General features: G+C 38.3%; 2 protein-coding genes across 2 annotated transcripts; one reads left to right on the top strand and one right to left on the bottom strand.

Annotated features, from left to right (window-relative positions):
• Positions 1–1,355: 1,355 nt before the first annotated feature.
• Positions 1,356–7,748, bottom strand: LOC132190257 (adenine phosphoribosyltransferase 1). The gene is made up of 7 exons (XM_059605193.2): positions 7,454–7,748; positions 7,047–7,163; positions 6,754–6,864; positions 6,207–6,299; positions 5,153–5,302; positions 4,687–4,745; positions 1,356–1,629 (listed from the first exon to the last, which is right to left on the bottom strand). The coding sequence occupies exons 1-7, from the start codon at positions 7,647–7,649 to the stop codon at positions 1,576–1,578; spliced, it is 780 nt and encodes a 259-aa protein (XP_059461176.2). The 5' UTR covers positions 7,650–7,748; the 3' UTR covers positions 1,356–1,575.
• A 7,387-nt stretch (positions 7,749–15,135) lies between these two features.
• Positions 15,136–16,317, top strand: LOC132189668 (zinc finger protein ZAT10). The gene has a single exon (XM_059604429.2). It carries the CDS (start codon positions 15,359–15,361, stop codon positions 16,121–16,123), a length of 765 nt encoding a protein of 254 aa, XP_059460412.2. The 5' UTR covers positions 15,136–15,358; the 3' UTR covers positions 16,124–16,317.
• Positions 16,318–16,815: the final 498 nt, after the last annotated feature.

Below are 16,815 nucleotides of genomic sequence, written 5' to 3'. Positions count from 1 at the left end.
ATAAAATAACAACATTAAGTCTTATCCGTAGTCTTGGACAGCATTATTTGGGATTAAAGCTACATTATTTTTGTTAATTTTTTGAAGAATTTTAAGTAATGATTGCATTTATAATATTTAGCTCTTATCTATTACATGTCTTCGAAGTCCATGCTTGACTAATTTCTTATATTTATATATAATTGTCAAAGTTATAAACATTTTTTTATTCAGTATTTTGTATATTATCATTTCTCTGGAAAAATAAGTTATTTTAATGGTTTGTACAATTAAAAAATAGGGAGCCAAAGGACCACTTCCAAATTCCGAAGTCAACACTCAAAAAAATAAAATAAAAAATTTCCTTTTTTTTTTAATTAAAAAAAATACATATTACACCACTATCCTACTATATTGATGTGACATTGACAATCTACCATTGGATTTCTTTTTTATTAATAATGGCTAATCCAACGGTAGAGTAGCAATGTTACACGGATAGTAATGTGGTAGGACTACTCATTTTAATGCATATCCTATGTGTTTGGCCATTTTAGTTTGCAAGCATGGTCACAGAGGCAGCACCATATCAAATCTTGTATCCCAAATAATTCCATGAGAGAGGGATGACCTGACAATGGAACAGCTCCTTCTTTAGCGTTTGGATGTTCCAATATAGTTTGATTTATTATTTTAATTAAGTATTTTGTTGAGTGTTTTTTTTTGAAGGGTATTAATGGTGACGATGGTGATAGTAATTGGTTATTAATAAAGAGGAGTGGATTACCCATGATTAAGCAAAATTTAAATTGGATCATAACTCTCTATAATTGGTTTATCGAATTGCATGCTATCGAATTGGTTAATCAAATTGCATGCAATTCAGTTCCACGCAGCATGCAACTCAGGCAAGCCCCACAAAGAAGGGGATTGCACTTGCATGGTCCACCTGCCTTAACCATACAAATTGGCTTATTGAATTACATGTAATTACTATTTACTAGACTATTACATGACTGTCACACGAACATAATGAACTATTAATTTTTTCTTTTTAACGAGTCTTGACTTATCAGAGGCTAATTTTTATTGCTATATTATCTCAATTGTATGACAGTCATATAGCAATATACTAAATAAGATTGTTTTTTTAAGAAACAAGTTCAATCTGGCCCTACACCTATGCTTATATTTTCTCAAAATATGCATATTCAATATTCGGTTCTTTTAAAATACAGCCAAATAATTTTCCATAAAACATTTCATCAAATGTGGATTCCACCAAAACACATTTTTCATCCACCAAAAAAACATTTCCGGTCATCCGGTCATCCCCTTTACGGTAGGTGTGGTAAATTTATATATCCAAATGGGAATAAAGAAAAAAATCCACAACAAATTTATTACTGCTTATATCATTCAATATCAACTGATTGCAGCTCTTCCACCATCAACCACAAACAAACCTTTTTATTACCCCACCCAACTTTCCCCTTTAATCAAGGTGGTCTTCTAAAATCTCTAGCTTCAACAACTCTTACCATTTATGAAATCATATAGCCAAGAAACAAGCTGGACTACCTCAGACACACTAGATCAAGCTGCGTTAACAAGAACGAACAACGGTTTGTCTCCCAATCGGTCCCGGCCCTGAAACAAGTCAAAGAATGCATTAATTGAAGAGTTCCATTTCAAACTCATCGACTTTATGTATTAGTCAATTACATAAACCAATACCATATTGTTTGCAAACAAATGCTCAAAAGCATCAAATTACAGTGAACTCAAAACTGAAATCAAATAAGCTCGCGTGTGCTTTCAAATACAGTCATGTCAAAAAGCAAGGCGCTAATGTTTCTAATAGCTCATAAATGCATTTTGATGCCAGACACAAAGAATAAATGAGGTCCATTCCCCCCATTTTATATTTGATGCAAGGCACCTAGAATTAAACATCCCACAAAAGCACCATTTGAAGATTTTCAACCATTTCAAAAGTTTTCAAGTATCTTGTGAGGCATCAATTATTATTTGATTATAGTAAGTATATTCAATAGGGAGCAGCTCCCCTCCAATTGGGTAGCCTCCCATTTCTACCCATTTTTAAATGGGAGTACGCCAAGTGTAAAAATAATATCCGATGGCTAAAAAAAGGCCACCTCACTCATCTCCAAATTCTCCATTCGATATCTCCATCACCAGCCTCTTGCATTCTCCTTCCTCTCTTTTTTTTTAGCACAATTTCTAGTAGAAGCGGCAAAGCTTGTATTCCTTAAGCTGTGACAGTCTTATTTCCCATTTATTTCATCAACAACCTTCTCTCTGTTTACCCAAAACATAACGTTAACTAATGACATTATTTTTATTTTATCTTTCTGCATCTCTACAACTTCATTCGTCTCTCTTTATTACTATGCTTTGTTGTTGTTTGGTTTGGAATTTCGTCATAGTGGGGTGCTAAATTGGCAGTGATAGAGATTCTCCTTAGTACCTGAGGTTTAAAATTATTAAACATAACGTTGGTCAAACAGAAGCGTACGTGGTTGTGGATAACAAACAGAAGATAAACACTGCTGTTGATGAATGTGCGGATAACAAGGAGAAAAAATCAGGACGTGGCAGCTGCAGTTGGACTTGAAGGATCTTGAATGATTTGTGGTGGTTATGTAATGGCTCCATCAATGAAGCCAAAAACATGCTGGCCTTGGAGATGCGGCACAATATGTGCCTTCCACATTAAATAATTATCTTTTGTGAGCTTTATACTGATGAAGTGGTGAAGACCTGTGAGTGCGGAAGTACGAACAAAAGAGGTAGAAGATGACAAGGGAAGGTGGAAATTTGTGTGTTGGATTGTTTTGCAGAGGAAGATGCGTTGGTACTGTTTGTGGCCATAGTTGGAGGTGACGCTAGTCTGAGATTATGATACCATAAAGTAATTCAAAACAACTCTGGCTGCTAAACGTTTTCCAAACTGAATTGTGTGGTTTGGTGAAGCCTATTGATAGTCAAGTGTGGTGATGTTTATTATTTCTCTGTTTGACCAACATTATCTTCAATAAAATTCATATTCTTTGCCTTCTTTCTCTTACTTATCTTTCTGTTTCTTAATCACTCTTAATTTTGCCTCTTTTCGCTCACCTGGTAGTGGAAAAGTTGTCCTAATTCTCTTTTTCTCTATGTATCTCAGCAAGAATTTGGTTTCTACATTTTGGGCATTGAATCTAAATTTTGAAAACGCAGACAGTTACCTTAAGATTCTAAAGATCAGAAGAAAAGTTCTAGATACAGCATTTTTGGCATGATTCTTCCCTGTGGGTTTCTTTGTCTTCTCCCAAACAATATACCTCTCTGCATGCTTCCATGACTAGCAGGGGGAGTGGGGAACCCAAGAAAAATGCCGGTAAGAGTGTGTGCCATGTGATAATTTATAGGCCTTCAGATTTATATTATTCTACGTGGCAACCATCCCTTTCTAGACAAGAGGAAATGGAAGGCTCCCTAGTGAGAGGGGAACCGCTCCCTATTCAATATCGCAGATTCGCAGGGGCATGGTATTCCATTGGACCATTGCCAAAGTATCACAACATAGCATAAGATGGGTGAATCTTGGCATTCTGGACGTAGCAACCTTACCATAAAAATGTCAATCCACATATTAAGATACTTGCCAGAAATTGCAGAGATGAATCTTTTTTTCCCCTTTATTTTGGCTTATAATGCAATAAACTAAATTCCACCTTCCAAAACCGAGTCATTCTTGATAGGCAAAAGTCCAGTCACAGGCACTAACTTTCACATCAACTTTATACACCATTTTTGGAAAGAAAAATTTCAAGTTTTTTACCATTCAATTTAGTGTATGCTGGTTTTTCATGCAAACTGTGGTTTTCTGCAACTTGGCTTTCTTCTTCATTACTTGTAGATTGGCTCGCTTTATTCATTGAAGTCAGAATCATAGGCATAAGTTAGATAATATATGGCTGATTGTAAGAGGAATTTGATGTTCGTTAATCAGTTCTGTACATCTTTTCTTTTTCTGAACCCAGCAATTTTCTTAAACATTGTATAATGGCATAATTCATAAAAACCTTATGTTTTATATATGGAACTTACTTCTTACCCCCCCCCCCCCCCCCCCCCCCAAAACATTGTATAATGGCATAATTCATAAAAACCTTATGTTTTATATATGGAACTTACTTCTTCCCACGCCCCCCCCCCCCCCCCCTGGAGAAAAGAAAGAAAGAAAAGTTATATTTAGTCAAAGGCCCGAAATAACAAATCATATCTAACTTTAGATGGATAAGTTTTCTAATATGGAATCTTTGATATGCCTAATATGTGTTTGCAAACTGTAACTCCTGTTTGCTTATTAGTGCCCCCTTGATATCCCCTTGATATTTTCCTAACTTCGCCAGAAATCTACCACGGAGAAGTTTATTATTTACTATTTGGCATTTAAACCTTGCCTGTCATGGAAGAACCACGTGAGGCACATCATATTTTTCAAAATCATGAAGGGATATAGAATCATATTGCTACAAGAACATACTTAATGCAAGCATAAGGTTTAGTCTAGATAAAGCTCAGCATAATTTTAAAGCTCTTAATCTCAACCAGTCTTGACAGAAAAGGTACAAGAATTAAACTTAATAGTAAATCGTTGTTTAGATAAAAGATTTCCAATTATAACTAGGGACATACCTTCAGCTCTGGCAATTCAATGACACATGCACACTCGACCACATGCACTCCAACACGCTCTGCAACCAAAAAAACTGGTATGAACAACACATACAATCAAACACACTTCTTTAGAGGAATGACTTGACCTATATAGTGGTGACCAAACAATATTCTAATATTTATCAAACAAAAGTTGTCACATTGAGAAACCATGTCTCCCACTACAAAATGTAAGAGGAAAGAACACTAAATGCCTGTTGAAAGGTAGCTACAATCTCTTTCATCAGTCACATTTGAGACCAATTGCCATTTGTAAAGCCCCTAACAATGTCCATGAACCTGCCTGATCCACCATGCACATCATGAAGCAAAGCTCTCTGCTGATTGGCTTGACAATCAATATACTCAATATGCTTGTTCAGAAAAACACCTCTGCTACACTTGTATGTGAAATTAAGTCAATGTTTTAGTTTCAACACGTTACCAAGTAGCCTGAGTGCAGCACACAAGGTTCCCCCAGTTGCAATGAGATCGTCTATTACCAGTGCACGTTCCCCTGCTTGTACAGCCCCTACATGCATCTCCATTGTGTCTGTTCCATACTCCAAAGAATACTCTTCTGAAATAACCTCCCCTGCCAAACCAAATAAACTGTTAAGCACAGAATTTGACAGACTCACTACACTTAGAAACAAAAGTTACTTCTTATAAAAGTAAAGAAATTCAAATACTGAAACTTAGATTACAACTGCACCCTACTGTGTCCTATACTACAATACAATATGCTATACCAAAAGAAATAAAATTGTTTTCATTTGAATAATATTCTAAAGCAAAAAGAATCTTCTTTTGCTTTCACTTTTTTTTTTTTTTTTTTTTTCTTTTTACTTTTTTTGGTTGGGGGGGGGGGGGGGGGGGGGTTGTGTTGTGGGGTGTTGTGGGGTGTTAAGAGCTTTGATGTTTATGCATCTATCCTCAATTCAGAGGACTCCCTTCGGTTTATATCTCAAAACAGAGAATTTGTTCAACAAAAAACAACAATGGGGCTATCCTCTCAAAGTTGGGTTTCTCTGAGTTGAGAGGACTATTTTTCACTTTATATCCTTGTTCTTGTTTCTCCCTTTGTCTTCTTCTATAAACTCCTCATATTTTGAGCCTTATATATCTTTTCTTATCTTCTTTTTCTGATGAATGATCTATTTCTTACTGAAAGAAAGGGGGCAAAGACCACTATGAGGAGGTTGAAACAATTCCTATAAATGTATCTGCAACCCAACTGATAATATCTTAAAGAAGATTAATATTATTAAAGTAAATGCCATAGCACAAAAGTCAAAATGAAGCAATAGAAGACTTTCAACACCAAACTAGTGCAGCATCTGAGCTGTATACATATTGAGTCCCGTTGTTCTATTGAGCTAGAATATAAGATCACTCAAGATTGTGTATACTGATCAAAGATACCACGAACTTCTCAAAAACACAGAAAATGATGCAATTCGTGTGGAGGAAGCAAAAAAGTATTCAAAGAAACATACCAGGCAACTTATTGGGCTTTCTCATAGGAACAAACTTTGCCCCTATAGCCAATGCAATGGGAGGGCCAAATATAAAACCTCTAGCTTCAATACCTGCATTGCGTTGTCAATAATATATCACGTAATAATTAAAAACCCCTTTACCTTAAATTGCAAGAAAAACAATCAATCAAAGAAAAACAAACAACAACTAGCCCACGTTCATCAGCTCAAAAATGACCAAACCTTGACTTGTAAAAGATAAGCAAAAATAAAAATGAGAACAAAAAATCTTGAGCATACATTTGAAAATTCATAGGCAGTGCGCAACTGAGATACCACCAAAAGCAAGAAACAAATTCAAACTTAGGTGGACTGGGCAGGCAAAAACAGCTTATTATGAAGGCACTATCGAAATATAAACTATATAGACTAACAAAACCTACAATCTTAACCTTGTTTCAAATTAGAAGGTAAAAGGATTTGGAGAACTACATGCCCAAATCAAACAAATATGGCAGACAGAAATATTATATCTCAGTCACATGGACCACATAGGAGAGAATACCTGCGACCACAGAGATGTCTTTGTCCTTGTACCTCTCAACAAACAAATCGATAGTGTCCCTGAATGCCTTGGTATCAAGAAGCAAGGTGGTTATATCTTGGAACATAATCCCTGCCAGATTGGGTGGCCAGAAAACCAAACATGTACTCAGAATTCAAATACCGCAACTTGAATTAAATTACGCCAAAAATTACCCACTACCCAGAGGGCAAATTCGGATCTCCCACAGTAACACAGCACTCTAAAAAGAATATACACATTTAATAAGAATATCACAAAAGGAAGAAGAGAACCTGGCTTAGGAAAGTCTGGGATGACTCGGATGGCCGAGGCAATTCTCGCTACGCGACCATCTTGGCCCTCTTGGGCATCCTGAGAAGCCATTTCTTGTCGTTTCACCGAGCCAGTCGCTACCCAATAACAGTAAGATTGTCACAGAGAGAGAGAGAGAGAGAGATGCCTACTCTTGCCCTTTTGACGCGTCGATTAGAAAATTGTCAAAAAGGAGGAAGAAAATGACCAATCGGGTTAAAGTTATCCTTTATGACCAAATTACCCATTCCTTTAAAGTCTTCCCTTTCTCTCTCTCTCTCTCTCTTCTACTTGGTAACACTAGTAAAATCAGATCACTATATAAAAACAACAACAAATGCGTGATCCAACTCACTGAGAGGATCATACACGAAGGACTAGAGATTACCATTGCAGCGCAGAGGAGGGGAGAGAGCGGCGAAACGGCAGCTCTGCGAGCGGGTGAGTGATAATTGGGCGCAAGGGGAAGCCAGGAACCGTCGGAAAGGAGGGACGAGTGGCCGGCGGGAGGTGCATGGCAACGGAGCGAGTGAGTTTGAGGAGAAGAGAAGTGAGGCTTTTTGCATAATTGACTTCGACGCCATTAAATGACACAGTGCAAGTAGGAAAGATTGGGCGTCGTCGCTGGTTTAAGTGGCCCCTTGTTTTCTGATTCTGCGGATTGTGAATGATGACTAATAGACATGAAAGAAATACTATTCGGAAATCTATATGGTTTGATAAGGAAGGGCATTTTGGTCCAGCCGAGGAAGCAAAACCATGCGGCAACCTACTGTCCAAGTTTGGAAATTTTGTGTTGTGAATTAGTTGGGGGTAAGCGGTTCGGCGGGAGGGTGTGATTGGTGCCACAGTCCAATGCCTTAATATTCACTCCAAAGTGTCATGAAAAGGCCATTTGTACCCTTTATCCCTTAATTGGTAGACAAGGGTCCTCTTCATCGAGAAATGTTAAACATCAATAAATGTTTTATATTTTACTAATATTTTTTTATAATTAATTATTAAATTTATAAAGTCTACCATTAATTTATATAGAATCTAAATAAATTTATAAATCTAATAATTGATTGTAAAAAAATATGAGCTAAATATAAAAAATTTATTGACCTCTAGCATTTTAACTCAAACGAATAACTAGTTTCTTATAATAAGGAATTGATTCTTCTTCGTTTCATTGAAATAAAGAAAATTCTATTTCGCAATTGAGAGGCTGCTCGCCTCGAGGGGACGGGTGAAAGATGTGAGAGCATCTTGACCAACTTCAAAATTTTACATTTTTAGCTAAAAAAAAAAAAACAGCCATTCCATTCATTCCATCATGTAAAAATAAAAGAGAATAAAAAAAATTCTATAAAGAGTAAGCATAAATCAGGCTTTTTGTGCCTTTCAATAAAAAATAAACCAGGAAGATGCTAACTTTCTCACACTCTCATTTTCTGATAGGTGAGTTGGCATGATCTAAAATGCGTGCATGTTTTACATGGGCTTGGATTACGTGGCATTCTTGATTTTAGTGTGTTGCGGAGGTGGCAGCTGAGATGACGACAGCTTAAGCGGAGAAAAACGTGGGCTTAAGAATTCGCGGCATAATATATGGGCTGTTTGTTAGGTTTGTCCTTGTAACAAAAATTAGGTAAGCGGTTAGAAGGCCGTTGGCCCAATGATTTGTATAAAGAAATTCAAATTCCAGAAAGTCAACAAATACAAAATCACAAATACCAAGAAATAGCAATGTCGTAACCAGGTTTAGCCCACATACGCCTATCTGAGGAATAAAGCCCACCGTAAATGGTTTTTGGGCATTCTATATTGCCATTTTTGTCCTTTACCCTGTCCGGCCGGGGACCCCTACTGAATTTTCTTTAAATAGAAAACATTGCAGCAACTTGATGACATTGATGTCAACCGCAACTCGCATGAGCCAACTCCACACGTATCACCAGCTCAGCCCTTTGTTTTACTTTTCGTCAGCACACGTGTCACTACTTTTTTTTTTTTTTTTTTGGGTTTTCTATGGAGAATGGATAAGGGAAAAAACTGCACTACGAAACACATGCCAAGTGCCAAGGGGAGATGAATGAGCTTATAAAAAGTAATGGTACAAGTACTTTTATTTTTCATGTTTATTTTTATGGGAAATTGTATATAAAATCCTTAGGTAAACGCGCCTTTTTTAAAAACTCCCTGGGTTTTTTTTTTCGAAAATTTACTCCCTGGGTTAATGGAAATGACAATAAAATCCATGCCGTCAAAAATTTTTAACAGCCGTTAGTCAAATTCAAAACGCACCGTTTCACCTTATTAAAATATTAATTTTTTTGTATTAATTTAATTTTAAAATTTAAATCTAAAAATAAAAAAATAAAAAAATTAATCTTTTGTCAACTCACGACTTCTTTCCTCAACCCCGGCGAACACACCCCAGCTCTCGAATCTCTCCGGCAACATCAACGGTGGTTTGGCTTCGGTGGTGCCTTCTCCAGTTGTTGGAGAACAATTGATTTCTCAGTTAGATTTCCAGTTGGTGACTTCTTGCCTTCAAATTGATTTTTCAAGTTGAAGAACAAGAAAAAGAGAATTTTACTGCTGGTTCTTGTTATTATATCTTGATGGTCTTTTATCTTTACAATTTCAGGGTCTCTACTGCAATTACCAAAGGGAGAAAAGGAGACTGTTGTCGATCTGATCATTGCTCAAAGTTTTTGGTTTCTTGCTCTTGGTTTTGTTGGTAGAAGGATTTTCTGAATGGGTTTTGCTTAGTCTTTTTTTTTTTCTTTTTATTTCTGGTATATGGGATTTTTTCAGCTTGTCAGATGTCAACGTTTGGAGAATCTGGTTGTTTCCCTCAGAGCCAAGCTAACGTTTACCCAAGTCAATCTGATCATTGTTTCCCTCTTGCCTTCAAGGAGAATTACAGCAAGCATCAGAAAGGTTTAAAAAAATTCCACAGGCGTCAAAAGATTCCAACTTGTTTAAGACGGCTAAAACACATTAGCAGAGGCATGCATAACATTGTCCCTTAAGATGTTGGATTCTCATACACAAGACTCAGGAGCCCAATTTCAATAGCCCTTCTCAGAAAGGGAATTACATCAAAATTGCACATCTAAAAAAGGGATTCTGGTAGATTGGTAGCGCCTGGTTTGATGGAATTGCGTTTTTTCTGGGGTTGTCAATACTGAGAAAATTTGAGTGTTTTTTACTTTGTTTGGTTTGAGGAAGACCTTTTTTGGCATTGGATTGTGCTCTGTAATTATGTATTGTTTTGAGGAAAAATTGGAGGTTTGGATGTTTGTGATTACTCTAATCATTCAAATATGACAATGGAACTGTAGTAGTGCATTGTCGTTGTTAAGAAAGATCCATAGGAAGATGGACTCCACAACCCCTCCCTCCTCTCCTGTGCGAATTTACCAACTTCCTCTGTCACCTCACCACCACCACCTTCTTCCCCTGCTCCGTCGAATTCTTCAACTACGCCTACTCAGACTACTGACACCCCAGCGCCTTCATCCCCTTCAACCCCTTCAACTCTAGCTCCTCAGTCTCCTCCACCGCCAGCCCCTGCTGCTCCTCCTCCATCCCCGCACCCCCACCGGTATTAACACCACCTCCAACCTCACTGCCACCTTCTCCGCCAACCACCATCAACTTCACCACCGCCATCGCTACCAGCATGACCCCCACCATCTGCCCCTTTGCCAGATCACCCCCTCCAGTTTTATCTTCGCTGCCACCACCACTAGGAGGCTCTCCTCCGCAAGCATCCCTTACACCTCCGGTGGCATCCCCACCTCCCCCTCGAGCCATTCCACCAACTGCATCTTTACCTCCTCCACCCAATGATCCAGCACCGCCTTCCTCCAATCTAGATCTGGGAAATTCTGGGAAATTTTTACGATCTCTCTGGAATTTAAATTAATTTTAAAATTAAATTAAAAAAAAATTAATATTTTAATAAGGTGAAACGGTGCGTTTTGAATTTGACTAACGGCTGTTAAAATTTTTTGACGGCATGGATTTTATTGTCATTTCCATTAACCCAGGGAGTAAATTTTCGAAAAAAAAAACCCAGGGAGTTTTTAAAAAAGGCGCGTTTACCTAAGGATTTTATATACAATTTCCCTATTTTTATATTATTTAAAATTACAATTAAATTAAAATTTAATATGAAAATATTTGTAAGAAAAACATCCACCCCTCCTTTTATATACACTACGAGTATCAGCACTTGCTCTTAAAAAAAAAAAAAAAAAAAAAAAATTATCTTTTGTCATCATGAATTACAGCACCTTAACATTTTTATCTCATGAACTACCAACTATAACACTTGACCCCATCAAACTATTATCTTATGACAAAAAGCTTCATTCCGTCAGTCAAAGAGGTTAAAATTGATGGTCAACGATCATGTGCAAGTCATGTTTCATTTAAAATTTTTTTTTTCCACTTTTGACCTCATTTTAAATTGTTTTTATGTGCTGGATTAAAGTTTAGGAGGGTATAAGCGTCATTTTCTCGGTTTGAGGTGATGGCAAAAATGGAAGAAAAAAAATTTAAAATGGCATATGACTTGCACATGACCGTTGACCATCAATTTTAACTACTTTGACTAACAGAATGAAGCTTTTTGTCATAGGATGGTAGTTTAATGAGGTCAGATGTCATAGTTGATAATTCATAAGAGAAAAGTGCTAACGCGGTGTAGTTCATAGGACAAAAGGTAATTATAAAAAAAAAAAAAACAAAAATGGGGGCGGGGGTGGGGGCCGGGGAGGGGCGGAAGGGCAAGAAAGTAGAAAGCATATTCGGCCTTCTTGTAATTCAAAGGTTCATATTGACGGGTCGTTTCCTTATATCTTCCGAGTATAAAGGTCAGCATTAGATACTTTGACGCATATACTGTGCCTTCTATTACGGTGGACAGAGGGGACGTATCAAAAACAAAAACAAAAACACAAAGGAAAAAAGCCTTTAAAAAAACAGGAGGCATCATGCCGAAACAGATTTGAACTACTGTGATAAGAATTTAGACGCAAGTAGTTCAAATACGTTTGGGGTTGAAAGATTAAAAGGCCACATGTTTTCCATTTTACTAAGGTGGACAGAGGGGAAGTATCTGAGACGTTGTGACTTTTAACTGTGGACCAATAATAGGAAAGGGGAAAAGAAAACCCATGTGTGAATTGTGGCGGAAAGCTTAATTAATTGTTTCAGATTTAAAAATAATCATCATGTAAGCAATGACTTCACGTGCACTTAATTACTTATCAGTTGTCGTGTATTTTTCTAATTTGTTTTGTTAATCTTATTGACTGGGGGGTAAACTTATGAGCAGCCTCATTGCATACGATGTGAATCCGAATCCGAAACCGTCTCATGCCTTTGCCTGTCTTTCTTTAAATTTTTGCCCCCAGAAGTTGTCTCATGCCTACCCCATTTATGACCATAAATCCCATAGAGTTGACTTTGACCAATTACTAACCCAGACCAAAAACTAAAACGTAAGACAGGAGGAAGCTAGGGACTTTCACATTTGTACTCCATTTTCTCTCAGCACTGACGTGGCATTTTCATTTTTTTTTTTAAATTAAATTTTTCTAAAGCAATTTGAATATGCCACGTAAACTAAATATATTGCACAATTACTAAATAGCAGATGTCTTTGGTAAACGCTAAACACATTCATAAATCATAAGTGAGAAAATAGCACGTTTTTTCCAAGATAAGTTACCGCTTGCAGCTTGGATTGCAGTGCTGATTGTCAAACATAAAAATTAATAATAATAATAATAATAGAGAATTCAATTATGCTTGTACGGTATCATAAAATCATAATTGGATAAGGATACTTTATTATTAAATTACTTCAATAATATATTAATTCGGTAATCCAAAAGATGAGGTTTCGTGACTCACGAAATATAAAATTCACGTGTCTAAGACAAATAAGTTAATCTAAGTCTATTATGTTAGAATAAATCTTAAGAGTTAAAGAATAATAATCACAATTGAAGATTATTACTGACTTACACTTGATGAATATCACTAAGTCGCACTTGAAAATCATCACTAAATTACAATTGAAGTCTATCTATAGTTAAAAACTAGGAGAAGCTACATTTTTTTTCCCTTTTAACTACAACGCATTTTCACTTTATCCTTATTAACTATCAACTGTGACACTCGACCCTATGAACTATCATTTTGTGTCCAAAATCCTCTTTCCATCAGTCAAAGACGTTAACTCAGACAGTCAAAGTGACAATGCGTTGTAGTTCATGGGACAAAGTGACAATGTGTTAAAGTTCATGGGGCAAGTGTGACAATAAATTGTAGTTCATGGGGGCAAAGTGAAGGGTAGACCGTCTAAGTTAACACCTTTGACTAGCAGAATTGGCTTTTGACTAACGGAAGAGAGTTTTGAACACAAAATGGTAATTCATGGGATCGAGTGTCACAATGACACAGTTGGTAGTTCATAGGGAGAAAGTGCCAAGACATTATAGTTAATAGGGACAAAATGTAGTTTTTCCTAAAAACTATCACCTAACTGATCTAACTAGAGTGTAAATTTATTTGTATCCAATATAATTCTCGTATAAATAAAATCATGTAATAGACTGAACCTAATCTCTATCTTACTATTTTCGCTTTATTATTTTCATATATCAACCTAAATTATCTAATGAACACACTCGATGCTGCTAATCCGGCTCTTTTCTGTTTTCGTTAAGGGTGGGGGCCTGTACTAGTAAACACTATTCTGCAATCAAATCCGCGCCTTCCCAGTTCCCACCAGTGTGGACACGATTATTATCCAGTTGAATGTTATTTAATTTGTAGGTCCATCTTCCGCGCTTTTTTATTATCGTGGACCGACTAATTTTCAAGAGTATTGGACGGCTACAATGAAAATCAAAAGGCAGGGGTGTGAAGGGAACTCTCTCAGATTTCGTTGACGTGTGCACGTGTGACATTACCTTGTAGCTTCGCGTACTTTCCCGTTTTCTTCTAGACTCCCTCAACAAGTCTTTGTTCCAACCGCCTTTTTTGAAGCAGATTAGTATAACACCACCACACCACCAGTCAGCTCCAAATATCCCCCAAAAGGCATCCCCAGTACTTCCCAGTTTCTTCTCGACCTAAATTTCGCTCACTGATGATGACATCAATTTTTCCGATTTTCACAACAGCTGTCTGTCCTCAAAGCACACACAAACCCAAAATCAAATCCGTAAATTGCGTATGAAACCGACTATTCAAATTCACAAATGTCGACCTCGTGAGAGAAAAAGTAACTTTTATTTAAAGATACTTATTAAGAAATTGATTTATTGAGAGGAGGGAGTGACGGAAAATTCTTTAGAATAACACCTGAAGAACACTAAAAAAATACTTAGTATTTTTCGGGGTGACTTTTTTCTTTGATTTCTTATTTTGAGAATCTAGAAGGAAAATAGAAAAAATTGTTAAAAAAAAAATTGTATTAACATGTGAATACTATTTTATTAGCACGAAAAAATTATTGAAATTTAATTTTATTACATTTTCGACTGAAAAGCTTACCATGCAGTGCAAGATACGATTTGTTAAACAGTATTTGCCGTACACTACACGTGGTTGTATGACGTCACCCCTTACTACACTTTGCCCACCACGTTAAGGAAAACCCCAAACGACGTGGCATCGGATTACCAAACAATTAACAAAGGCGGTGGTGGCCTAAATACATTGAATGAATGGCTGCCTTCCAAGTTGGGGTGGAGGTCGGCCCAAATTGCTTAGTTGTTGGCTGCTGGTGGCTACGTGGAATTTCTAGATCGCTTCCTGTTGAAAACGTGTGTTCGTGTATTTTGACTTGGAAGCAGTCTACGAAGGCTTCAGTCTTTTTTGTACTATAACTACTCACACTCTCAGTGCTCTTTCAGACGCCAGAAACTGAGAGAGGCCCCCCAGTGCCCCCACACACTTCTCTCTTTGACCGACTCAAGTCGTCCTTGGCCACCAAGAAAACTCTCCCCCTGCACTAAACGTGCTCCACTTCCTTTCTATTGTACACTAATAAATTAATTAATTAATTTTTTTTTTTATTACTTTCCCACCACTTGTCACGCAACTTCCTTCACACTCTCCTCATTCCCCTCCCCTTATAAACCCATCACACCCTCCTCACTCTCTCACTCATAAACCATTCAACAAAAAATCAACAGATTCTTCTTCTTCTTCTCTCTCTGTTTCAGAGTTTCTCCGATTCCTTTGGTCTCCGTTTAGATTTGAAGAAGCGACACAGATGGCTCTTGAAGCTCTCAACTCTCCGACCGCAGCCGGCCCTTCGTTCCACTTCGACGACGCCAACGTTCGCAGCCTGGACTCATGGACAAAGCGCAAGCGTTCAAAGCGTCCCCGTTTTGAGAACGCTCCCACCGAGGAAGAGTACCTTGCTCTCTGCCTAATCATGCTAGCACGTGGTGGCGGAGCAACCACCTCCACCGCCACCGCTACCGAACAGCGCCACAACTCTCCTATTCGTCATATGGCGACCCAGGCGGCGGTACCGGAGGCAGCCAAGCTTCTCTACAAGTGCTCTGTTTGCGACAAGGCCTTCTCCTCTTACCAGGCGCTCGGTGGACACAAGGCCAGCCACCGAAAGCACGCCGCCGCCGCCGGCGACGACCAGTCAACCTCCTCCACCACTTCCACCACCGCCACCGCCTCCCACAGCGGCAGTGGTAAGGTCCACGAGTGCTCCATCTGCCACAAGTCCTTCCCTACAGGACAGGCCTTGGGCGGACACAAGCGTTGTCACTACGAAGGCGGCAGCGGCGGCGGGAGCAGCGTCGTAACAACCTCAGAAGGCGTAGGTTCCACCCACACCCAGACCCAGACCCACAGCCACAACAACAACCTCCTTCCCCAGCGGAACTTCGACCTGAACCTTCCTGCCTTGCCGGAGTTCTCGCCTAAAATCTTCATCTCCGGGGAAGACGAAGTCGAGAGCCCTCATCCAGCGAAGAAGCCCCGCTTCTTGACGCCACCGAAGATCGAAATCTGTTAAGATTAGTCAAATTTGGGAATTTTTCACTTAGACGACTTTCCGTTTGTTTGTTTTTTTTTTTGTTTTTTTTTTTTTTTTGGTTTCGTAGTATTGGGTGAGAGAATTTTTTCTGTATATACTACTAGAAATCTCTTTGATTACTCAGCTCAGTTTGTGATATTGGTGATTCAATTAATTAAAATTTTTTTTTTTCCCTCAATTCTGAAATTCGACTTATTATTTATTATTTATTATTATTTTCCTGCTCATCACTATTGCGAAATTCTCTTGCAATTAGTCTTAACATGCGCGGAGTCAAAAGTATGGCACTTATCCTACGCACAGAATCCCCATCATGTTCTTCAAAAAAAAGAGAAGAAAAATCCCCATCATGACAGCGCATGATAGCCGCGTGATCGGCGCGGCAAGGACTGGTGCCAGACGAGAGCAGTCGCGCATGTTAGACAAGGGAAGTGTGGGTGGGCATGTGAGGCGGCAGTCGATGAGGTCCACGCGCAAGTGCATGGTGGCCAAATGATTCGTATCTTTGCCATTTTAGTGGTGAGGTACCCGCGGTGGTGAATGCTGATGAGGACGCGCGCGAGGGGATGTTTCATGTTTGTTTGCTGTGGATAAGCAGAGGGCTTCAGATTATAGCCCTTTCGGCTTTGGCACGTTGCTCCTATGTGGAACTGATTAGGATGACAGGTGGC

This window comes from Corylus avellana, chromosome 9 (assembly GCF_965113065.1).
Source record: "Corylus avellana chromosome 9, dhCorAvel1.hap1.2, whole genome shotgun sequence".
Classification (NCBI taxonomy): domain Eukaryota; kingdom Viridiplantae; phylum Streptophyta; class Magnoliopsida; order Fagales; family Betulaceae; genus Corylus; species Corylus avellana.
Note: the sequence above shows the minus strand (reverse complement) of the source record. Positions and strands in the feature narration are given on the sequence as shown.